This window comes from Poecilia formosa, unplaced genomic scaffold (assembly GCF_000485575.1).
Source record: "Poecilia formosa unplaced genomic scaffold, Poecilia_formosa-5.1.2 Scaffold56, whole genome shotgun sequence".
NCBI classification, from domain to species: Eukaryota; Metazoa; Chordata; class Actinopteri; order Cyprinodontiformes; family Poeciliidae; genus Poecilia; species Poecilia formosa.
Window position 1 is genome coordinate 590927 of NW_006799995.1, and position 24250 is coordinate 615176.

General features: G+C 39.5%; 3 protein-coding genes across 5 annotated transcripts in view; all 3 read right to left on the minus strand.

Annotated features, from left to right (window-relative positions):
* Nucleotides 1-1369, minus strand: part of srm (spermidine synthase) — a 6241-nt gene extending 4872 nt beyond the window's left edge. Inside the window, exons 1-3 of the mRNA XM_007553327.2 lie at nucleotides 1113-1369; nucleotides 734-854; nucleotides 550-642 (exon numbers count right to left, since the gene is read on the minus strand). Of these exons, the coding sequence (XP_007553389.1) occupies nucleotides 550-642; nucleotides 734-854; nucleotides 1113-1243 (345 nt within the window). The 5' untranslated portion in view covers nucleotides 1244-1369. The remainder of the gene's footprint in view (nucleotides 1-549; nucleotides 643-733; nucleotides 855-1112) is intronic.
* A 1397-nt stretch (nucleotides 1370-2766) lies between these two features.
* Nucleotides 2767-12513, minus strand: exosc10 (exosome component 10). Of its 2 annotated transcripts, none has more exons than XM_007553329.2 (25): nucleotides 12310-12513; nucleotides 11425-11561; nucleotides 11004-11127; nucleotides 10805-10909; nucleotides 10395-10554; nucleotides 10203-10311; nucleotides 10048-10123; nucleotides 9741-9851; nucleotides 9445-9588; nucleotides 8368-8558; nucleotides 7580-7736; nucleotides 7129-7277; nucleotides 6929-6979; nucleotides 6726-6837; nucleotides 6590-6637; nucleotides 6437-6512; nucleotides 6236-6345; nucleotides 5806-5898; nucleotides 5638-5706; nucleotides 5449-5554; nucleotides 5291-5364; nucleotides 3455-3632; nucleotides 3275-3339; nucleotides 3099-3175; nucleotides 2767-3015 (listed from the first exon to the last, which is right to left on the minus strand). In XM_007553329.2, the coding sequence occupies exons 1-25, from the start codon at nucleotides 12430-12432 to the stop codon at nucleotides 2985-2987; spliced, it is 2676 nt and encodes an 891-aa protein (XP_007553391.1). In that variant the 5' UTR covers nucleotides 12433-12513; the 3' UTR covers nucleotides 2767-2984. The 2 variants fall into 2 exon arrangements, with proteins under 2 accessions (XP_007553391.1, XP_007553390.1); XM_007553328.2 differs by having other exon boundaries at nucleotides 3099-3178.
* A 6235-nt stretch (nucleotides 12514-18748) lies between these two features.
* cntn3a.2 (contactin 3a, tandem duplicate 2) overlaps nucleotides 18749-24250 on the minus strand; it is a 57854-nt gene continuing 52352 nt past the window's right edge. For both annotated transcript variants that reach the window (XM_007553330.2, XM_016672157.1), the window contains exon 24: nucleotides 18749-21946. In XM_007553330.2, coding sequence (XP_007553392.1) covers nucleotides 21849-21946 — 98 coding nt within the window. In that variant the 3' untranslated portion in view covers nucleotides 18749-21848. The remainder of the gene's footprint in view (nucleotides 21947-24250) is intronic.

Below are 24250 nucleotides of genomic sequence, written 5' to 3' on the forward strand. Positions count from 1 at the left end.
ACTTACACCAGCACACACTCCTTTGTTCTTATTGATCTTACAACGGTTGAGCTGCAAATGCGTTCGTGCACAAGCTTTGATCCAAGCTAGGCATTCCGTATCAGATTTGGGAAATCTGTGAATTTTATTTCCACAAATACGATCAGGATACCTGACGTCGCCTGTACAGATTCTCCACTGACAGTGGAGAACCGTTCTTATTTGAGTTCTCTCGCAAAAACTTTGATTGTGTAGATTGTGGCCTGCTAGTCCACAATCTACATTAGCATGTGTATACTACTTTAGCTTTTGTTTGTGAGACTGTCAAGCACGTGGTAGCTGCGCAGTGACGTCAAATGGGCATTAGCCAATGAAACGCGGACCCTGTGGTAAGGTCCATTACACATTTGTCCACTCTCTTAACTAGTTATATCCCCCCCACAACCCCCCCTTTCATTTTACCGTTATGATCTACTTAAATGTTGGTGCTTTGCAGTTTGTGATAAGAACGTGACAAAAACGTGAAAAGGTTCAGTCGAGCTCGTTTAAGTCAGTGCTGATGGTCCCCACCTCATCTATCTCGCAGAGAACTGCGGACTCCACCAGTGGGTGCTTCACCACTTCCCTCAACACTCCACCGTCTCCACCGCCGATGATCAGCACCTACAGAAGCAGGAGGAAACTGCTGGAAAATCCTGTACGAATGCTGAGTTCATGTTCCCTCGATTGCACAACAGCAGCTAATAGGAGGTACCTTTTTGGGGCCCGGGTGGCTGCACAGGGGAAGGTTGGCAATCATTTCTTGATAGGCGAACTCATCCCTCTCCGTGCACTGGATCACCCCGTCCAGAACCAACACATTTCCATAGGTTTTACTGGAAAAAGGGAAGAACAGCAATAAGGCAAGGGGGCTTTTTTTTTTTTTACCTGTAACCTACAACCAAGTAAAGTCCCATTTGAAAGCTGGCTGCCTAATAGTAGACTGCATGTTTAATCATTCATATGCATACATTTGTGGGCAAACTCAAACATATATTGGCGGCTAAGTGGATCGAGCTATGGTTTTCTCAATCAGTGCTGGTTGACTGGAGCTAACAGCTATTAGCCACATATGTATGAGCTAAAGCACTCACCTCTTGAAAACCATAACATCTTGAAATTTGGACTCTTTGTGGTAGAGAACCTCCTCCACCTCCAGGCTCATCGCCTGCCCGGGCCACATCGCGCAGGACTCTGTGAACCACCCATCCTTAATGCGGTCCATTGCAGCTGTCCACAGCCACAGGTAGGAACACTAATGCGAGTCGAAGAGCAGCAACGTGAGCAATTTACGACTACAAAGCCGTTTCCCGACACCTAAACATGCTGCTTTGCATTTCGACCAATGGGATAGCATTGACGTAACACATGGAATTGTGAGAACCAATAGTGAAAGCCGGGTAGTGTGTAGTTTGTTTGACGTGGCACCGTGGTCGCCGCCCTGTCTGCTATAAGGAGCCCCACGTGACGGGACTTCCGACCGTATTCTGTGATCCGATTAATTTGGCTCGGCTCAGCAAGGACAGCCAGTTCTTTTATATTGAATATATAAACAGATGATATTCAGTTAGTATGCGTGCATAGACAATTTAAAAAACTTCTAATGTAAAAAAAAAAAGAGATATACCAAACACTGTGTTTAATGTGCACTGTAATTTACTGTCAATACAAAATTATGTAGTGTTCCACTGCTGAAATGTCCATTTCAGTCACTGGTTAATTTTTGTAAGGGCATTTTAACATGTATAGCCAATATATGATGTCCGTCTTTAGTTGGACATATACAAGAATAAATAATGTAACACAAGGTTTAAAATCCAAATACAAAACAGAATAAAAATAATTCATACCATACAATCCATTAAAAAACTAATTCTCAGACATATCAGAGGAACGGCTTTATCCAATAATTATTTTTATTCAATAATTATTTTTTTCCCCTATAACCCAAATTTGTTTAAGGTAACGGAGGTTCAGAGGTTACCGGAATCGACCCTCGTCAGAATCCCTGTCTAACACGTCATTTTAAAAATCCCTATTTGAATTGCTTTTTGAGTCAGCCGTTTCAGATTTCCCAGATATGATCCATTTGTGAAGCGAATGATATGGTTTATCTTATTGTGTCCCACCTCTCTTCTGTGGACATGGCTATCAAGATAATGAAATAAGATTTTCAATGTGCTCAGTCACAGTCCACATCTCACACAGAAATTTGAGCTTAGATTATCAAGATAAGCTAAGAGAAAAAAAACACATATATCACTGAAAATACATTTTCCTAATATCCAGTTAAGTAGAACCCAGAACTGGTCAGCGACTTATATTATTTCTGGCTTCTTTATCAAAGGTTCCAACTTTTGCCTGGGGGAAAAGGTCTAAATCAATGTTTAATTAGCTGGAATGCTATACATATGAAAAAAAAATCTATACAATCTAATTTCTTTTAAAACTTACCTTCTGCTAAGAATTTCCTATTTTAAAAGTGCAAAAGCAGTCATGGTTCATCGCCTCCGAGCCACAGTGAGGATTAGTGAGGTTTAAGAATTTAAACAACTATGTCAAAAAATATTTGTAAATAAAATAAATCCATTCATAAAAATCATTTTCAGGCATTGAAAATGTGACATTTTTAATATTTCCCCCTCACTTCCATAGGAATAAGCCATTCATATTTCACATCCTGACTTTTGAAATCTTAAATGACCAATCAACATTCAATTTCACACGCAACCTCAAAAACACAGACTGTTTTCTTTTAAAGCCAACTTTAATAAAGAGTTGTGTGCTTCCACATATTTACAGGGCAGTATCAGAGGTGAAGGAAAAACACCTTCAAAAATGGATCAGTTCTGAACAACTGGGCTTCTCTTGCGATAAGGGAAAAAAAACAAAAAAAAAAACAAAAAGAAGAAGGGTAAAATGCACGTAATCCAGGTGATTTAAAACGATGAGGAAAAATGCACAGTCTATCTCTTGGGCCAGTTATGCCGGAACCCCCTGTAGGTATTAAACAGAATATTTAGCATGGGAGATATCTGAAAATGCAGAAACAAAGAAACTTTACTGTTCTCAATGTTCACCTTTCTGATTTGCCCTTCATGTACGACATGCTTCTGTTTCCTGACGATAAGTTGTTCTTTTGTCCTTGAGGAAATTTCTGCTGGACAAAAAGAGTTAAATTTACTAGGCATCATAAAGAAAATATATAGTTTTTGTAAAATAGGCTTTTGCGCAGCTAAGCAAACCACAAACGCACCTTTTTCCTAAAATCCTGGGCTTGTCGATTTGGATCAAACTGCGTGTTGTCCTTGGCTTTGGAGCCTGTAAAGCAGAGCAGGAAACCGTCTCTGTTCACACTGAGCATCACCGGAATTTGGATTAAAATTAGGATGTGGCATTTTCAAAGGAATAAAAAGACATGATCAAATAAGCCTACCATCAAAAACTTTAAGATCTGACTGAGCGTAGTCAAAGGGTTTGAAGGTTTCTTCAGAAGGAGGTTCGGTCTTCTGGGATTTCTCTGCTGATTTCATCAGCTTCTTACTCGGTTTGGGAGTCGTCTCTCCATCCTCGCAGCCACTCCTCGCTTTCTTCCTTCCACCATCTTTTGAATTCTGAAAAAAAAAACAAAAAAAACAAACATTGGTCAGAAATTAGAGTAAAAGAACTTGGTTTGTTTTCCAAAAAAAACATCAACGTTGTCTACGTTAACAATCGCTTGAGTTAAATGATGAATATTGTGAGTATGGTACTTTGTTGGACATGTAAAAAGATATTTTTCTAATTTTCAATTGTCATCTTGCCAGGTGATTTTTTTTTTTAAATAAACCAGGGATTATGAAAAAAAAAATGCCCAAAGATGTTTTTCCGTGTTCACAAACAGAACAAAGTACAGTTTGGATATTTCTGAAATATCTGTAAGAATCTGTAATCAATGTAGAATTAATCCAGCCCATGTTTTGGCAACCTAAGCAAAGGATGATCAAATCTAGTTGAGATTCATACAAAACAAAAAAAAACAAAACAAAAAAAACTCAAAAAGGATGTTTAGGTCATCAAATGGCAAACAAAAGGCTAACATCGCATCAAGTAAATGGCAAATCTTTATCTTCCTCTTTCTATTAATCCATTTAAAACAAACAATATAAAACAAAACCCCCCAAAAATGAATAGATTTTAACAAATTTCTTTTCATGTTTGAAAAGTTATCTTTATGTAGTCGTCATAAAATTGTTGTATGCAAACTTCACTGCTCGATATGCGTTTATATCTAGATGACGGCTTCATGCTTTTTAATTCTGTCTGAGGACAGAACAAATAATGGTGATGTAATCTGTCAATGTTAATGCAATGCTATTAAAAAAAAAGTAAAATCTCTTTTGAAATAAAAATCCTAATTAGACAAAGAGAAAAAAAAATCTTTGCTGCCAAAGGGCCATCTGAAAGTGACAATTTGCTAACATCACAGCCAATATTTCTCTGCACTTGGCAGGTGGATGACTGTTACTTTTTGCAGAGTTCCTGCCAATATCCCTGACTATGATCCATGCCACCAGACAGTGCTAACAAGCCGGCATGGAGGGATACTTTCTCTCTCTCTGTCTCTCATCATTGCAGACAGAATAACTTTGGCACTCATCCCTCCTGCATGCTTTTCCTCCTGCAGGAGAGAAACAGTAAAGCTGGCAGGAAGACATGCGGAAATCAAAGGGCGTGACCTCCTTTTATTCGAGCTCACCTTTTATACGAAGTGAAGAGCGCAGATAAAACAGAGCATGAAGGAAAGCTTGTTTATGAGTAACTCAGCGGGTATCATGTAATGCCCTCGGAGAGAGAGCGATCTAACAGCAGGGCGGCTTCAGAGGAGAAAGAAGCTCCCGCTTCTCCTCAGTAGGGAAGAAATGCATGATGAGAGAAAAAAAAAAAAAAAATGTCTTCGGCACTGCAAATCCCACACTGTGCGCTTACTCTTCCCCAGGCACGTAATGTGACAGACACACAAATATTAAAAAAATGTAACAACTATGGTGCCGCTGCAGGCTGGCAGATGTAGTTCACCTGCTTGTCAGTCACGGTGCTGGAAAGCCAGGTGTGTGTGTGTGTGTGTGTGTGTGGGTGGAGGGGGGGATGAAGGCCACCGCACGGGGTTAAACTGACTGTTAAGGCGCTCTCCTTAAAATGCGGCGCCAGACTTGCTGGCAACATGGAACTTGACTTTCTCATCAAACCTTTACCAGGGAAAGCGGAAACGACAGCAGAGCGAATGGCTTACTGCAGCTTGCTGGCGAACGGAGGCGATGTTCCGCAGAGACTCCTGATAGCTCTGTTTAGCCTTGGTTCTTTCCTCTGTAAGGAAAAAAAATAAGAATTTAAAAAAAAAATCCAGCACAAAAAAGCAGTTACCTCAGAGATAATTAGATCCCGTTTTACCTGACAGTTTCCTTGCTTTTTGCTTTGCTTCTTCTTTTGATTTCTTCTTGACCTCCATCTCTTTCTGCTGCTGCTCAGCACTCTGCAGTTTCCATCTCTTGCTGATCTGTTCGGGTAACAAAGCAGGCCTATAACAACAACTCAATAAAAAGGAAAACACGGCAGCCCCAGCAGAGGGGCTCGGATTACCTCGAATATCTTTGAAGACGGGTCAAACTTGGCGTTTTTGTTGACGTGCGCGCCGCTGGAGGGCAGATACTGAGGTTTTGAAGAAAAAAAACAAACAAACAGAAGGATTAAAACAGTGTGATGAAAGTCAGAAATAATTCAGAGGCCTGATGTTTTCTTTTATTTTACCATTCTGAAAGGATTTTCAAAAGACTCGATGATACTCCTGGCTTTCGTCTGAGCTACGGAGAGGGATCTTTGGCCAGCAGGAGTTTCCAGTTCCTTTGAAAGAAAGAAGACTTCTAATAAAAAAAAACCTGTAAGGCTGTTTACAAACAGAGCAGCTGAATAATCTCAACTCCCTTCTAAAACTATTCATTCTCTGAAATCTTTTAGATTTTGTCATAATACCACCATGGACAGCAACGCTCTTTATCTTGATTATGTCCAACAGAAAAACCCAAAGTATTGCACTTTGATCAAAGAAAACAAAACAAACAACCCCCCCAAAATGTTAAGTTCTACAAATTTCTGGCTCAGAAGGCACATGCCACATGTTTTTTTATTTGTAGAATAAATGCTAACGGGTACAAACACTTTTGTAAGGTGTTGCATTTACCTGAAACAAGGTGATTTTAGCTGGAGCTAACAAGGAGCTTATTTTCTGCTCATCAACATCCATTTTGTAATCCTCCTCTGAGAACAGGACTCCTTGTTTCACTGGGACTTCTGAAAATTGACAAATTATTCAATGAAAACAATAGTCCCTTATGATTTCTTCTTCTTTTTTTTTTTTTTAAAGTGCAACCACCAAGCTTACCGTCAGCAACGAGCTGAGGGTGGCCGCTCTCAGACCCCCTGGACGTATCATGTGGACCAAACAACGGCACTTCTGCCTGGATACAAAAAAAATCATTTATTAACCCAACCAACACCAAACCGGTTACCATCTACCAAAACGTCTCCGGCCAACCTTTTTGATGGTTGTGAGTCCTTTCTTCTTCTGAGCTGCCATCTCAGCCTGCGAGAATAAAGCGGAATAATTCCAAAGTTAAATGTGGAAGTGGGCCGGCTGGCTCAAACCGCGCCGCCGTCAAATCTCTCCTCACCTTCAGGAGCGGCATTTCCCTGCCTTGCTGCACCAACAGGTGGAGCTCGTTGACCTGCTGCCTCACCAGCGGCGGGACGGGGTTACAGCAGGCGATGATGCCCTGCGGCTCTCTGAGGAGTTTAAATGACAAAAAAAATAAAGAATAAAAAAAATCCCTCATCTGAATAAAAAGGAGAAATACACCCATGGGATGGGTCTTACTTGGGCAGCTCTTCGGATATTTTGATCATCATATGAGTGGGGAGGACGTATCTGAAAGTAAACGAGCGGCCATGAAAACATGACAAACAAACAAACAAAAAAAAGTCATAGCAAATGGGCTCGAATAAGTAGATTCACATATAAAAATGGATCCGGGACATTTCTAGAACAGCAGGGTCAAGTGAATTCACACAGCCTACCCGGTGCTTTCATCTTCCTGCCTGGCCAGCTTGTCTCTCCAGGCGTACAGCAGCCTGAATGTGGTGAGCTGCTGGGTGTTAAAAGACCTTTTCTGCTTCCTCTGCAGCTCTAAATACGACTCCTCGGTGAAGATCGGCTTCACGTATTTCTGTCGGGAGAGGGAGAGGAGGTCGGCACGGCGAAACGTGACGGGAGGTAACGAAGGACATTACGGCACGGCATTAAAGAAATTGCTTAAAAATAAAAGGAGAGAGTTGTTTGTAATTTACATTTAAAAATGCTAATGAAAAGACCAATTAAGTCGTCTGCGCTGCCACACCTCCACTGAGTTATTAAACAACTATATACTCGACACGCATCACAAGCCGGTGACACTTGGATGCAAATGCACCAGTTTGAATCGCAGGAAAACATCTAAGTGATTAAACCGAGGCGAGACGCGAGGCAAACCTTCAGCGAGACGTCTTTGCTTTTGTTCCAGACGCACTGCAACAGGCCCGGCTGGCCGTGGTTCGACTCCAGCAGCTGCGCCCTCATGCAGTCGTAGATGTAGAGGAGATAGTGCGTGTCGGCTCGAGCATATTCGATCATCTCTTCTGGCAAGGGGCTGCAACACAACGCACGTTTAAATGCTCCCCATGTCTTTTTTTTTTTTTAAGTAATGTTAGAAAAGAAAAGCGTAAAAACTCCCAACTTGAAATGCAGAGCGTTGCAACGGTGTTCACACTCGTTCGTGCGTCGGCCGCAAACGTATCAGGATTTTAGACTTTCTATCGAAGTGAAAATCTGATTTGTATTCAGTCCCACTGAGTTGCTTCATTTTCTAAACCTGCATAGATTTTAAAACTGGACTTCCGATGGTTTTCTTCAGATAATAAATTACTTCCTGTCACTATTCATTAAAGGTCAGTTTTCTGTAGAGCTCAACTAACACTTCATGATTATCTGCGCTGAATTTTATTTAAAGGCAGGAGAGAAAAAGGAAAAAAACACAAATGCCTGCCACACTTTACAGAACTTCAAATCATCATCATCACTTTCTGTTTGTGTATCACATAGAAATAATCCCAGTAAATTACACTGATGTCTGCTGGTGTAAGTGGCAGAATTTGGGGAGTGAATACTTTTGCAAGGAACAATAATTGTAAGTTAAAAAGAACAAAATGTAATAATGTCTTAGGTTTGAAAAAAGACAAACAAAACTTTAAATAGATAATTGGTTCCAGCTGTCAACCCACCGAATCCTCCAGTCAGCCAGCTGGTAGCGTTTGTCCGAGTTCACGTTGCAGAAGTTTTTCAGTAAATGGTCCAGAGAATGTCTGGCCAGGTTCAGGGCTCGACTCGCCTGATGGGTGTCAAAAAGGTTGACAACGTACAAGCCAAAGTCCCTCTGAAGCCACTCGATGTCAGAATCAGCACCGTGAAAAACCTGTGGGGGGGGGGGGAAAAAAAAAAAAAAGGGACATTTTGAATGGTTTAAAAACAAAAAAACTACATGATGAATTTTCCATTTGGATCCTTTTTGGCGATTCAGCCGGCAGTATGAGCCCACGCAGCACACTGCTTCCAAAGGTGTCCCCCGCTGAGTGTGAATCATGTTGGCTCCCACACATCACAAGACATCTGCCAACTTCATCAAACTTGTCTGAATAGGACTGCTCTCACAGAGAGAGCATCACACAAAGTCGGAGCTTTATATTTAAAATGATGTCGATTACAACTTCTGACTGCTCTTTCAGCTTGGGAAGATTAGAAAGATGATCTGTTTCACTTTGGTTTTAATATTTCAAACATTATTAGTCAAAGTGATTTCTCACAGCAACAAGAGACTCCGTCTGGGAAAAGGCCAGTTTGCTCAGATTGTTGAGCTGTCCTGGCATAAAACATGGCAAAAATATTTCAAAGCGTTCCTCCAAGAGAGCCGTCAGCGTCTAATAAAATAATGCGGTTCAGAAACACAACGATAAGAACACAAAACGCCAGGAGGTAAACGCAGAAAACTACATCTGGACTTAACCAAAGAGAGAAAAAAATATATAAAAATGTAAATAAGTGCTCAAGCTTTATGCTAATCCTTCTTTCAAATAAAATATTAAATCCCGCAGCTACAAACAGGCAGATCAGAAGGGGTCAGTGCAATTTCTCAACTATGCGCTGATGCAGTATACGAGTCTCTATGATAAATTCTCTATAAACTACCAAGAAACAAAACCTTAAAGAGTTAAGAAGCTGCTGTAACTAAACCGACTTTGTCGTGTATTTTTATACTGTCAGGCAGCATGCAGCAGAACTCATTCGTGGAGTCGTTTCTTTACTTTTACGATAGTCGGGTCAGTGAACGCCTCGTTCAGGATGTGCATTTCGCCGCGGAGCTCCAGAGTGTCGATGATGAAGTCCTCCTCTCTGGTGGAGATCTGCATCAGGCAGGTGATGCCAAGGAAGCTCCGGTAGGAATGGTGCTGCCGGGGAGAACAAAACAATGAAATGTTCAAAAAACAAAACAAAACAAAAACTCTAAAGGCATTAATCACATAAGACCTAATAACGTAGCGTTCTGTGGTTCGAGTTCTGTTCCTTTTATTTCGATTTGAATGAAAAATAATCTTCATACCTCGAGATCCACTGCAAATTCAGGCAATTGGCACAGCTTCCCATTCAGAGCGACCAGCTCCTCCAGTGAGTCGATAAAGGAAAGCTTCGTCTCGGCCATCGGCTTGTACATCTGCGACACAAAAGTAGATGAAACGTCAGAGTCGTCAGCGAAAATATGCAGCTAAATCCACTTTTAAGCCAAGAAGTAACTGTGCTATACCAAATAATGAAAAAAACAGTAGTTGCAATTGATTAAATAATACATTTTTTTAAAAAGATGGGTTATTAGTGTTATGTTACATGACGACTACATCTGACCGCGTTACCTGAGGCTCCGGCTTGGACAGCAACTTTTCTGGTATGGTGAGATGGTCCAGTTCATACTGGTATGGATGTGCAAACCTACATGAAGCCAAACCGTTACTTTAGCAAAGAGACAGAGCACAACAACGTTCACGTTACACAACGGCACGAGCCTTACATGTCTTCTACGTGTTCCTGAGTTCTCTGCTGGTGGATAAAGTCGGCCAGGGCAGCCGGGACGTCGAGGTCCTCTGGCCTCTCTTTGCGTATTTGCTTGTTTGAGAAATCTGCAGTTGGAGAAAAGTCAGCCGGTCAGAAAATGTCGGGAGGGTAAAAACGACGCTTACGAAGGTAAAAAGGCTCGGCATACATGACGGAAGTGGCTTCAGCGCATTCGGCTTGATGAAGATCTTGGGGACGAAAGGCGTATTGCTGTTGTCAACTTTCTCCTTAAATTTCAGTTGGGGCCTCGCAACGTTCTTGGCGTGAAGGAGTCGGAACGTCTCCGATCGGCTGCCAGAGCTGGAACCCTGGGAAAATAAAACGACAACAAAAAAAAAAAGGTGTTGGGCACCAAAGTCAACATTATTGTAATTCAGCTATTTGACTCAAGCGAATTGGACTTGGGAGTATGTCTAGGCGTTAGAAGACACCTCTGATGGGGAACTGTAGTTCGACTCCCCTGGATTAGATGTTTGGATTGGGACACAGAATGCTAGATTTGGGTCAAAACCGTCGCTGAAACGGCGGCAAGAGAAGCTGACGGGTCGGTTATCTCACCTTGCGATTCCAGCTGGACACAACAATTTTTGGAGGCTGAAACCCGGCAGGCATAACGGGATTCTGGGTCCTGTTTACCCCGTCGGCTTCGTCGAGGAGAATCCCCTGAAAGTTGTGTAGTGGAGCTCGGTTGGTTTGCAAAAAAATAAAAATGTCTCGAGTTTTAATTAAAAAACAGTTCCCTAGATGAATCTCTTACCGCTCTTTCAAGAATAACATCGTTTGAGTCCACAACCAAGTCAAACCTCTCCTCCAGCCCGGTGAGCTTGTTCCTGTCTCTTATGTGAGACCTGCAGCCATGATGCTGCATTATCTGACTCATGCTAAACACAAAGACACAATGATAAATAGCTCATGTTATCCAGGCTGGTTTTTATACAGAGAGGTGTATGATTTGACATAAAGTTTCAAAAAACAAGTCCAATCATACAAGTTCATTCAAGTTGAGGAAAATATGAATGTAAGCTAGGAAAAAAATAATAATGGAGGACAGTATGTGGAGGCTCTGGCAAAAGTAATCATAGAATAACAATAGCATAACTTACATGTAGCTTAATAAATTAAAGAAAAGGGGTTGTCCTATAGAAAGGAGCTTGAAGGAATCTTAACTAAACACTTACCAGTGCAGAAGCTTGTCTCCTTGACTCTCACAGAACTCCTGGAAGCCTGGAAAGCTCCGGTAGAAATCATATTCATCTCCTGCTTGAGGCAAGCCAGCTGAGGCTTTAGTGGCTGATAACACAGCCCCCAAACCATACTGGAGAGAAGAGGAGAAACTCATCTTAAAGGACATTTGTGATATAATCAAAGTGGCGATTAAGAAAATGTTCGAAATGATTTTTTTTTTATCCAAAGACAGCTGGAAGAAAATGTTAGCTTATGGCAGTTTCTGGACCATGATAACAACTACTTTTTTTATATCTATTATTTTAATACCAGCTTTGACATAAGTTTGCAGCAAAAATCTTTTTACTAGTCTGCTACAAATGTTTACTGCCAAAGTATTTTTTTAAAAAAAATAGGTGCTTTAACTTGAAGAAGCTTAAAGATACATTTTAATCTCTACCAAGTTAATCTTGCTGGGGTGGGAGGGGGGAATAGCAAAGGCACAGAGTTTTAAAATGAAACCGGCAAGTTCTGAGATAACTATGCAATATTTTTATTTTTTTCCTGTTACGTAGCTACTTAAAGACATTAACTAACAAACTTTTTGGTTGACTGTAAGTTCCACCTTTGACCTGAACATTTAACCTGTAACCTTTGTAAGTAACCTCACACTGCAAAGAGATATTTAACAAGAGGTTTGACTAACGAAGTATCAGCTACACCAAACTCAGGTCAAGCACCACTGGGGTAATGTGATTAAGTCACATTTAGATGGTTTGTCATGTGATAAAGATTTTCTTAAAAGGCGAGCAGACTAGCAGCAGCGCATAGCTGAGCTAACACGGGCTCATCCACGTTGTCCTCTTTCCCAGGAGAAAACATTTCTGGTTCAGACTCACTTTAACGAAGGCGTCTACGTCTTGAAAGCCAGGACAAAGCTCACTTTCCTCTGCTCTGTTGGCGTCTGGATTATCATCCCGGGAGCCACTGTTGGTGGATTCCTTCTTGGAGGTTTTCATCATTTAAACAGTGCTGTGTACATGCGTGCCACAGGAAGCAGCCCCTTTCCTGAGTGTTTTCTTCGGAGACGAGCTGAAGACCGGTAGAGGAACTACAGCGCCCTCTGTCTGTGGAGGAACTAAATGCAAAGTCACCCTGTTCGATATCGAGTCGAGGCCCTATATAATTAAAAAATATAACATAATTAAAAATAAAAAAAAATCACTCAGTTGTATCCATATTGTATATGTGTCAAAGTTATTTTTTTTCCCGTGTCTGTGTAATAAAGCTTAACATCTGACTTGTTAATCTACATCGTAGTTTAAATTCAACAAATAGCATTGTAGAGTTTTAGTCACAAGTACTTTTATTTAAATTTAAGCTAAAATAGATTAACACAATGTCCTGCAACAAGCACACCAGTAGTTCACATAATAAGGGAAACCTCATAGTCAGAAAGGTACAGGGTGATGAGTCACAGCTAATTTAATCATTTCTTCTTCATTTCATCTGAGCTAGGGAAACTTTTGATGCACATGTTTACAGTTTGTTAATAAAGTGAGTAACAGAATGTTTCCACAGTTACTGGTGAACACGAAATTAAAGGCGGGTATATTATGGAATAAATAAATAATAATAAAAAAAAGAAACTGAGAAAGAATAAGAATGATCATTCTTAACAGTGAGCCAGGGGTGCAGTGGTGGCTGGTGGGCTTAACTGAAGGTGTGCCACAATAAATATTTGCTGAGGTACTCGTGCAATTTTAAAAAACACCCCAAACAAGAAAACCACCATTATGTGACGGTTCAGATTTAGAGTATCTTCAGATGCCCTTTGCAATGTGGACTAAATTCTGTTCAGAATCTTAATTGCTTCTGGCTACAAATCCTGCAGGAGCAGGCGCTCGTCAGCAGTGCATCCATCCAATGCAGCGACACTGCAGACACAGCAACATCTTCTCTGTATTGCCTCATCTCCTCCACCTTGGCAGAGAACGATGCACCAGTGCGCTACCACCATTAGGGGGCAGTGTGGACATTTTCAATCTGTGGTAACCACGGGGCAGCAGTTGCTGCAGTGGGAGACCAATATGCACCAATTATGCATTCACAAGCATCTCTATATGAAATATGTCCCTACCATATATGAATCTAAAGCGTTTCGCGGTGTTGCGCTACAACGTGAAAATACTCATTGTAAATCTTTCATCTCTCTTTGTGTAAACATCAACCAGGCAGAGCCCAGTGTAGTGGTCCAGCGGGTCGATAGCATGTGAAGAGCCAAAGTATTGACACACCAGCTCATTATAAATGATCTGTGGGGAGAAACCTCTCTTTTCTTCACTTCCCATTCGGATCGATCTCTTCACAAGGTCCTCTCTTTCTTATTATCTTAAAAGCATCTCTGCAACACGGGTTCGATCAATACCTCGCAGCAGCTTTCCGTGTCATTCTGTTGTTTCGGTGGAAACTCTCTGAAGTTGACGAATTCACAAATAAACCAGATCTAGTGAAAGAGACAGAGTTGTGCGAGGCCAAAAGCTTGACACTTTAAGGTTTAGACGGCGTGTTCTTGCAAAATACTGGATGTGGAATTACACTCAAATTTCTTTGACAATGATCCTAATAATGATGTGCAACAATACACTTAATGTTTCGAGCGAAAACTTTTATGGACTGTTTTCCTTATCTAGTGGAGAGGACATTACTGCAGCCTTTTACCCCCATTTATTAGCTTTTTCATAACATCATCCATTTTATAGGTGCCATGGCACCCCGAGGCTCTACTCAAATTCCTCCTGCAGTAAAAGACAGTAAAACTGCTGATGCTAAAAATGACCCCATCCCACACAGAATAATCATAGAAGAGCAGAAAAATCCACAAGGAAAATCCTCAGTGAACTGCTTTTATTAAGTCCCTCGTTTAGAAAACACGAATGCACCAAACATTATCATACATGCACATCTTCCGCATATCAAGATCAACTGTTCACTTTTCAATGTGAAAAAGTCTAAGGATCTCACAGAGATCACCGGGACATAAAAATACAGAGGAGTCACAAATAAGAAAAGGCCAAGCGTTGTTACCCAGAGCTCCAATCGTAGTCGTTGGGTTTACCATATTTTTTTTTTACAAATTACAAATTTAAAGTATCTTATGCTGTTTTACAATCAAGTTTAATGATTGCCAAAAAAAAAAAAAGGGAAAAACTTTATAAAAACACAAAAAGTTCTATATTTGTGGTCTGTTTCATCAGTTTGACCACCTTGCAACATTTTGGAGCAGTGCACCAAAGGACTGAGACAGCAGCTGGTGCAAGGTGGAAGTCATGTATTTTTCAAATTTGAGCTTTGAGTGAGTAAAACAATTCGAAATAACACACCAAAATCAACTCATTGTCGTGTCCTAAAAGCATGAAAAAAAAAGCCTTAAATAAATTCATCCTTTGTTACAATTGAGAGGTCTATTATGACTTCAGACTTTGAGTATGTTTTTTTCTCAGAAAAAAAAAACTACATTTCTAAATAATTATTTGTTTTATTACAGGCACCTCTAAAAATACCTGCAATATAAACATAACCAAAACATTTTTTTTAATGCAGTCTTTCTGCAAGTTTCTGCGGGATAAATGTAAGATATTTTATTATTTACGACATCTGTGAATTAGAACAAATATCTTAAGGTAGTTTAAGGTACTGTAAAATATCCTACACTTCTCTAAACATCAAACGTAAGTTAAAAGAATAAACACGAGAAAACGAGCTATTAAACCAATGCGCTGCTAGAAAAGAAATGGGTGGAGGTAAAAGCTTATTGTTTGCTGTCCCTTACAAAATTATTGCATCCCAAATTAAACTACTTTCCAATGCTTTCTAACGTTTACAATGATTCTAATTATTAAAGACACGCTATCTTAACAAGGTGCCACTATGTAAGGTAACAAGAAGGTTTTGATTTCAATTTTCTAAGCAAACATAAATAAGAAATATTTTTGCTGCATTGTGAGAATGGTTGAATGTCAGGTGATTAATTTCTTCAATTCCTCCTTCTGACCAAGAAATTAAGCTTTGAGGCAGTGTGATGATAAATCCTTAGCTATAACTACAAGACAGAAATAGTAATCTGACAATGGTAAGTGCATCAAAACCTAAAAAAAAAGCAATTTAAACTGAATGAAACCAAAAGAAGAAAAGTCAATGAAAAAAGCAAATTTTTTCTCCCAATTTAAGATGCATCTAAATGCAAATATGGGCACATTTGCTTCCAGGAAGCAAACAATTTTAAACACCTCAGTCTGTGACAAACAAGGCCGGATGAGGACACAAGTATATCTTAATATGAGATTATGTGAGTGCAATAAAAGATGAACTTATTTTGGACTTTTTTTCCCCTACCCATCTACTGACAATTGTGGAGGATGCTGTACGTAGTTAATGGAGACGAGCTGTCATACTGGAAAACAACAGCTCTTAATTATCTTCAAACAACACTTGGCCTTTGTGCAGAGATTTTGGAAGAAACAAAAAGAAAACAGGAACGATTAGGAACCATATCAAACATTTAGAAGGAAAACATCCAAATTAAATCAAATCATGTCTACTTTACCAATACATTACAAAACAAAGAGGCTGGCAAAGCTTCCATGTACCAAAGACATAAAGGTTGCCTTTTTTCAAATCTGTTTGATCAAAATAACGGCCGAAAGCATTTGTTACCCATGTAAGCATGTATGTTCATTTAATAAAAACACAGTGGTAAAAAAAAAATAATAATAAAAAAAACACATCGGTTTTCATACACAGAAAGCCACAGAAAAAAAAAAAATAAATCTAACCAGACTTAGACTTCAAAGGAGTTTGAGTCATTTACACATATTTGCAGGGAACAAAAACAAGGTTTAATCAGAAAAATTCACCCAACATCGGCTGTATTCTGTGGATTTTCCCTCTAGTCACCTTGCTCTGGTAATCTGTGATCATTTAATAGAAAAGCAGACCTGTCAGCTCCTGACTGGGTCAAATCCATTGCGCGCCCCCGACGCTGACCTTGTATTATTCTATGTGAATGTCCGTGATGCTTCACTTACTCTGTGCCCACAAGCATTGTTAGAGGGAGAAGAATTTAGATTTAAACACCACAATGGTCCTCTTGAAATCACTCGTCTCCGACTCCATAAGCTAAGGTGATAACACACACACAGTCCCCGCTCACACGCTTTGTCTTTTGTCTCATGCTCACACCTTTTCTGGTGTCATTTTGATAGAACCGTCCTGATTTAGTCCTCCCTAAATCCTGATATATTAGTCTTGTGCGGGTGTCATTAGTGCTATTAGTCGAATGCCCTTTCCCCACAAAACCCCTCAGGCCTGCTCTAATTTATTAAGATGTTTTAATGTCTGCTAAATCATGGCACATGTCAGGCTGTCCATTCAAGTCAGACTGTTAAATAGCCCATTGTGTTCTGAGCTAATACCTCTCTGATCTATTCGCTCCTGCCACCTTGGAGCATTTACATGATAGAGTGAAGCAGGTCTGGGTACCTGAGTGGTGGTGGCTGTGGTTTTTCACTGAAGTACATAAGCAAACCGTGACGGCACAAACGAAACACACACACACACACACAAAATAAAGGCCAATAGTACAACTGACAACAAAGGACAGATTCACAAAGTATTAAAACACAGCTGACCATAGATTTATCCAAATAATGTCGAAGCTGGTGGCTAGATTTCAGTTTTCAGACTGGCACAATTGGCAGCATTTCGAATGTCTCGTCCCAACTTTAATGGCTGATGATGATGATGCATATCGGCTGGCTTCGGCTGGGTGCCCAGCAGAGAAACACTGAAAGTTCTGTTCGAATATTCTCTTGATATTCATTAATTAATTGTTAGGTTTCCTGCAAATCCTTCAGTCATTTGTACTCTAGCATGCATGCTGAAATGTTCAAGGAGAAGTTTTCTGATCATAGGGCTTAAAGTAAAAAAAAAAAATAAAAAAATAAAAAATGGAGCCTGAAACTTTTCTTGGTGGTGATGGGAATGAAATGATTGCTTTTAACAGCACAATAAACAAGTAAATGTCAAATAACAATGACTTCAATGAGGTTCCAATGTGCTTCAACTAAATGAAAAAATGTAAGATATTTATGTCTCACTGCATGCAGCCTTCCAGCTAGAAAAAACCCCCTCAAAAAAGGCTCACAACCTCATTTAGCAGAAACATTTCAGGCAATTAATTTGTAAGAAATTTAGAATACTTCATATCACAATCTATAGATAGAAATGGCACAGATTTGGCTTCTATTGTTTTTTTTAAATGCTTTGGGTTTTAAACAAAGTTCTGTAAGAAATCCAAACCACTAATTTGTCTAGAGAAACAGGTGGTGCATGAGAGGTTATTGCAGATGAGTTAAAAATGTTATATGTTTTGTGTACAAAACTTTAGTTTTAGTTTTAGAGCATGTAACTCTGCTCTTGGCCCACTGAGTTTTAATTTTTGATTTAAAAAAAAAAAAAAAGATCTGATGGGCTGCTGGAAAAGAATATTGTTGTGTGCAAGTTGTGCAAAAAGGAGTTAGCCTGTCAGCAAACTATTCAAGCCAAAAAATACCCTCCCTATGCAAAAACAGGGGAAAAAAAACCCTATGAATTTCCTTATTGTTGATCTTACACATCCATTTTTTAAAATAATTTAAAACAGCAAAACAGGTTTTTTAAATAGAAAATCTTACTTATTTTTTCATATACAGTTTTCAATTAAAATGCAATCTAGCAATTAACTCAAGTAAAATTAAAATCTGTAAAAATTTTGAATCCCACCATAAAAAAATAGACAAAACCATGCACAAAAAACCAAAAACAAACAAAAAAAACAGGCCTCGCATTCAAATAAGGAAAACTTGTGAGATAGCAAATTAATTAAGAAGGATTTTGGTTGTAAGAGTTTTAGATTGGTTGACAAGGGGTCAAGGAGAGGCTGCCAAGACGCATTTTATTCACAGGTATTTTGAACTCCCAGATATTAGGAAACTGTAAAAACTGCTAACATACAGATGGCAACAGCGATTTAGCCTTTTAAAAAAAGGTGTTTGCAGTGTTTAACTCTGTTGTAAATGCAGGGATCTGTTACCAAAACAAGTGAGAAAGAAGTTGAAAGCCATCTCCCTTTCTCACCTCCTCTTGCCTGGTGGCGGTGTGAAGAGGGTGTGAAGTGGATGTGAGGTGAATGGCGGATTATCGGTTTTGGTGACAGAAAATGCTAGATGGTACAACAGATGGATGTAGCCACTGGGTATGAAAAGTCGCACAAATTCTGAAGTTGTTTTTTGTTTTTTCTTCTTCTTCTCCTCCTCAGTCTGCTTGGCTTCTTCCTGTAATATAGTCGCAATACCCCAGATAACGATCGGGATGCAAAAAACCCCCAACTTTGAATCAAAGAGTAAATAACAGAATAGTGGATCAATGAACCACAAGAAATTTTCAAAACGTCCATGTGCCAAATTTGTTGCGTCAGAAATGAAACGCCACTTGAAAGCTGAACTAATAATGACCTGACTCGTCCAGACGTGTAAACAGCTACAATATTGAATAATTTATGGGTTAGGTCATTTTGTGCAGGAGCCGACAGTTCGAGGTCATCTGCATGGTGACACTTATTTCCATTATTTTCTCAAATGCTGGAGATGTGAGAAAAACACAGTAGGAGGGCTCTTTGTCACCGCTGCTCCTTGACGTCAGACGGTACCGAAGCCCTGAGGCGTTTTAAAATTCAGTCTCTCAGTGAGTTAGCTAAGCTGTATGCTTTATGTACAGGTTAAAAAGGTTCACATAAGTTAATAAGGCAGGTTTTTGAAAAGCTATTTTTATCACTATAAATCTAATAATATAAATGCTTACTGTGCTGTTCTGTGACCTCATCAGTTATCTCACATTTCTCTAATATATTTCTCATTGAGATCAACCAAATGTTTATATAAGAACATGGAAATAGACAGGTTGTCCGCTTAAAATTAAGACTTTAGAACCCTCGGGACTACATCCATCTCTACTGGTGCCAAAAGTTTAAATGCATTCCCTTGCTCCTTCATATTTTGTATATGGATTCTTAAAAATGAGAATTTATAAGTAGAAATGTTAATATGACACCACAAACTTATTTTCCCTCAATTTTATGTAGATAGACTGGCCACTTTTTGGGTACACCTTCTTAGAATTGCATTAGTCATCTGGACATGGTCATCAACACTGCTCAGTTAGTCAATTGGTAATACGGGGGTCCAAGTGTGCCACACCGTCACATGCAGCAGCAGCAGCAGTCTGAATCATTGATACAAGTCAGTCTGGATCCATGCTTTCATGTTGTTTACAACAGATTCTGAATGTTGCAACTGCAGTCACACAATGGTGAATCAATCTGTAAAAATTGTAGCATCAGGTTTGTGATTTAAGGTTTGACGTGTTGGAGATGGTATTCTGTATGCCTTATAAAAGGTGTTTAGATGAGCCACTGTTGCCTTTCTATTATCTTAAGCCAGTTTGTTAATTCTGTCCAACTCACCAAAAGGGCGTTTTCATCCCTACAGCTGCTCCTCACTGGACATTTCTCTTTTATTTTTTTTCTACCCCCAAACCATTCTATGTAACACAAGAGATGGTCATGTGTGGTAACCCCAGTAGATTAATAGTTTATAAAATACTCAGACCAGCTCTATGCACACCAACAACCACAATATAATCAAAGTCACTTAAATTGTATTTTTTGTGTCCGGTTCAAAGTCCAGCCAGTCATCTTCTACTTGTCTAGACACTGGACTGCTTACCATAAGATGAGTGGAATTTGTTTTGAGTTAACAAGCACTCGAACAGGTTACCTAATAAAGTGGCCAGTGTTGACTTCTATTACTGCGATCTACAGTTGGCACAATACATTTTTGAATCTATATTTGTGAAAATAACCAAGCAAAATAAAGGCAAACTACGCCTATCTGTTAACATTAGAGCTTTGTCTAACTTAGTTTTTAAGGTGGATAGGCAAATGCTTCATTTAGAAAATGTGAAATTAGGCATTATATGCCATTTCAACATCCCTCCACAGCTTGCTAGGTTATGATAGAGAATGGTTATCGCTCCAAACCCTGGACATCCACAAACAGTGGCATGTCCACTGTTTGTGGACATGCCACAAACAGTGGACATGTTTGTGTGTGTTTAAGATCAGCCATCCTTTTGTCTATAGTCCATATATCCTGTCCAAACTTAGCCAAGAGACATTGAAAGTCAGGCTTTTCCAAAACCTTTACACTTCAATTATTTATTTTTTTAACACGTTTTCACTCATCAGCTTCTTCACTGTATAGATTGAAGTAAATGCCAATTTCTCTGAATTTTCACTGAGGTTTTGGCTCAGGGGTTTTCCCCTGAAGCTGAAGAGCTGCGTTCTGAAACATGCCCGTTTCATACATTGTATGTTTCATTCTTTCCTATAACATGGAAGTGAAATACAGAAAATGTAAAAGAGAATAAATTCTTTTGTACAGATTTTCACCTCAAAGAATCGACTTGGAAGTGAAAATTTAAGACTTCTGTTGTTGTTACCTAATAACTTGGGGAAAAAAAGAAATAAGAAGAACAAATTGGCACTTGTAGTATGCAGCATTACTCCTACTGCTGTTTGTGGGAACATGTTTCTTGATGCCAAATTAAGTACAGATTTTAGTTTTTTTATTCTTCAGGCATTAAAACCTTAAGGAGCCTACATTCAATTTTCTAAAGTTAAGCGATAATGACAAGGTAAATACTTAACACTATGACGTGTTTTATGACCGTAATTTGGAACACAATCCATTTTTAATGGAGCATGTACTCATAAAAACAGGCTGCTGGATGTATCTGTAATTGGGGCCATTGCGAGAATCTTCAAAGGCACAAGCATATGTGTGAATGAACATGTTCAGACGATTTGATTGAGGCATGAAGAGGAAAAATTCAAGGGATAAAAACTAAAATCTCACACTGAGGCCCTCAAAAAGTACACTGAGTGCCCAATGGCTGTAAACTGCATGAAACTGAATGCTGAGAAAAGTGTGGAGCTATCTTTTTAATAATAATAAGAAGGCTTAAACTACTTTGGCACATGAATGGAAGTAAGGCATCTGTGTTATTTCAGAGTCAAAGTAAAGAGCTGAATTGGAGTATTGTTCCTGACTGGCAAAATGTCAGACCCACATTAAAATAAATAAATAAAGGCAAGCAAATAATGTTAATTAATTCTGTCTGATAGCACACTCCAATATTGCACTGCCTCATATTTTCTATAGAACACAATAAAACTGTCATCTCCAAACAAGAGTCAAGAGAGAGAGAGAGAGAAAAAAAAGCATGGTTACTTGTAGAAACAATAGAAAAATGTTGGAAAACAAAGCAGAGAGAGGTCTTGTCACAACATTGACCTGAATGTAGATATTGCAATGGTGAAGAACAAGGAGAGCGGGGATGTGTCCACACTCAGGGCGTTGGAGCCACGGGCGCTCATACCTACAGCAAAGACAAAAATAAAAATAAAAAAATACGGTGAAAACTAAAAGTACTGAAGCTCACATCCAACTTATACACTATTTTTAATTCTGACTTAGACTCAAAATACTGGAAGGCTGAAACATTCCACCATAGATGAAAACATGTTACATGTAACCAATGGCAATTCTTGCATGAATTGTGCCCTGGACAATTCAGTAGCTGGATAAATAAAGCAAAGTCCTGCAGAAACCAAGCAAAATATTCTCTCTATTCTCAGTAGAATGAAGGGGGTGCTAACTCTCCACTGACTTTACTTGCTTGAAAGCAATAGAAGACGAGTACTAGGTGAAACTAAAAGACCAATTTTCCTTTTCTAATCTGCTGCTTTTGCTGCCCCATTTCTTAAGCTGCCCTGGGCGTCTACCCATATCAAAACCCACCAGTGAATGTGATGTAAAGTTTTACAATTTAATAAATTAAAGGAATAATTTAGATTTCATTTTTGATTGAGGTTGTGTCCATAGCCTACCTGAAATATACAAATGTGTTGTCAAAGTAAGCTGCCGGCACGAGGGAGACAATATTTTGTAAGTAAAATATTATTCCTAGCCATTTTACTCTTTGAAAACAAAGACAAAAATAATTGAGGAGTTGACAATGGAAACTGTACTGGATCTTCTATTAGCAATTATCACAGTTATTCAAGCTACTACAACAGCAGCTTCAGAATTTTTCAGAGCAGCAAACATTCCCAAATCCTGCAAGTTTCATAATCATCCGAAGTTGAAAGCTTAAAGCGATGAAACTGAACCTTTTAAGTTCTCAGTCCAGCTTCCCAGTTATCTGAAAAAATGACCCAGAAACATGTCTTAACATGTAGAAAATATTTTTTTTTTATTTAAATGTGTCCTTTTCTGCCTTATTTTCTTAACCACTTCCCTGCTCCTGAAAACGTCCAACTCTGAGCCACCTTCACTCAACAACTGCATCTTCTCTGAAGAGTGTTACCATCAGTGTGACTTGGAAGCACTTAAATATGATCAATTCACTTTTCACCAGGGTCACAACTACATATTAGTCAGGTGGATGCCAACACATAAATCTGCGCACCCCCGCCCCTGATACAAAGGTACGTGAAACATAAAACTCGCTACATTAACCCCGTTATGGGCGCGAGGTGAAGGAGCGTAAGGGCGCTCAAGTGTTCGCGAACACATCATCGGCGCGCCGCCCCCTCCAGACGGGGTTTTGACGCCCCCTCTGGTGCAGCGCCCCTATGCGTTGCATGCACTGCATGCCCACTTTTTGTGCCACTGCTTTTCACATTTTGAGTTGTAGACCAGCTAATAACCGCTCACGGCCATTTGAACTGAAAATTGACTGATTATGGTTTAGACAATTTCTCAGAAGACCTCAGGACTTTGACAGCTATAAAGTCCAAATCAGTTAAGAAAACATTTGGCTTGAGACATGTTTGTGTTGAACAAAATTGAAACGAAAAGCTAATCAAAGCAAAGCTTTGAATTCTGCACATTGAGTGACTCAGAAACTGTGGTATACCTCATGGATAAACCATGAAGTTGTGCCATTGTAACGTTGCAGTTATGACAGCAATAATATTCAAGATGTCATAGCAGCAGAATGCAGTCATCACATCTGCACCACTGGCTACACTGTTTTTTTTTTTTTCCATTGTCCTTTACCTCTCTGCTCTGTCTCCATCTTCTCTCCAACAAACATGTATTATTACTCAGTACAGTCCTGGCTCATACAGATATATTTTTTATCTCTCCATAGAGATGCAAGTCATCTTTTCTTCAGAAATCCTTTACACTTGCTATCTTTTTATAATTTTAAAAATAATCTAGTGGGATGAAAGTCTTATCTCGTAGGGTACTGATAAAACCAGCAGCCTAGAAATATTTAAAGTAGCTGCTGGAGAAGCACTGATGAACATGCTTGAGACTAGAACTGGTCAGCTAGACAGCTTTGAAAACTCACAACTAAATATTTTCTAAGTGATCACATCATGCGTACCACTGGGTACCATTTAGGCTACCCAGTAGTGCTACCTTTAACTCAACACTCTTCAGTGAGGGAGTTGCTACTGCTTGAGTCAAAGATAGTGAAGGTTTTAGTCTGTTCCCAGCAAAATGCAGCTCCAGGAACTCTGATTATGTATTACCTGTGCCTCTGTCTCACCTCTGCCCTGCTAGATTGTCTGAAGCCACATCTGGTCTTGTTGGTCTCACCTTCTGATCCCGTTCCTGTCTCATGTATATGTCTGTACTCTGTTTCTGGTATGCAGCAATTGCTCTGAGT

Bases quoted from the DNA above. Each gene is read 5' to 3' on its own strand.
- exosc10 (XM_007553328.2), bottom strand. From the start codon at position 12,432: ATGATGAAAACCTCCAAGAAGGAATCCACCAACAGTGGCTCCCGGGAT. The intron at 3,633-5,290 runs GTAAGCCATTCG...TTTTTTTTTCAG, and splicing joins CCGTTCGCCAGCAAGCTGCA to AATTCAAAAGATGGTGGAAG. The intron at 3,340-3,454 runs GTAGGCTTATTT...TCTGCTTTACAG, and splicing joins AGATCTTAAAGTTTTTGATG to GCTCCAAAGCCAAGGACAAC.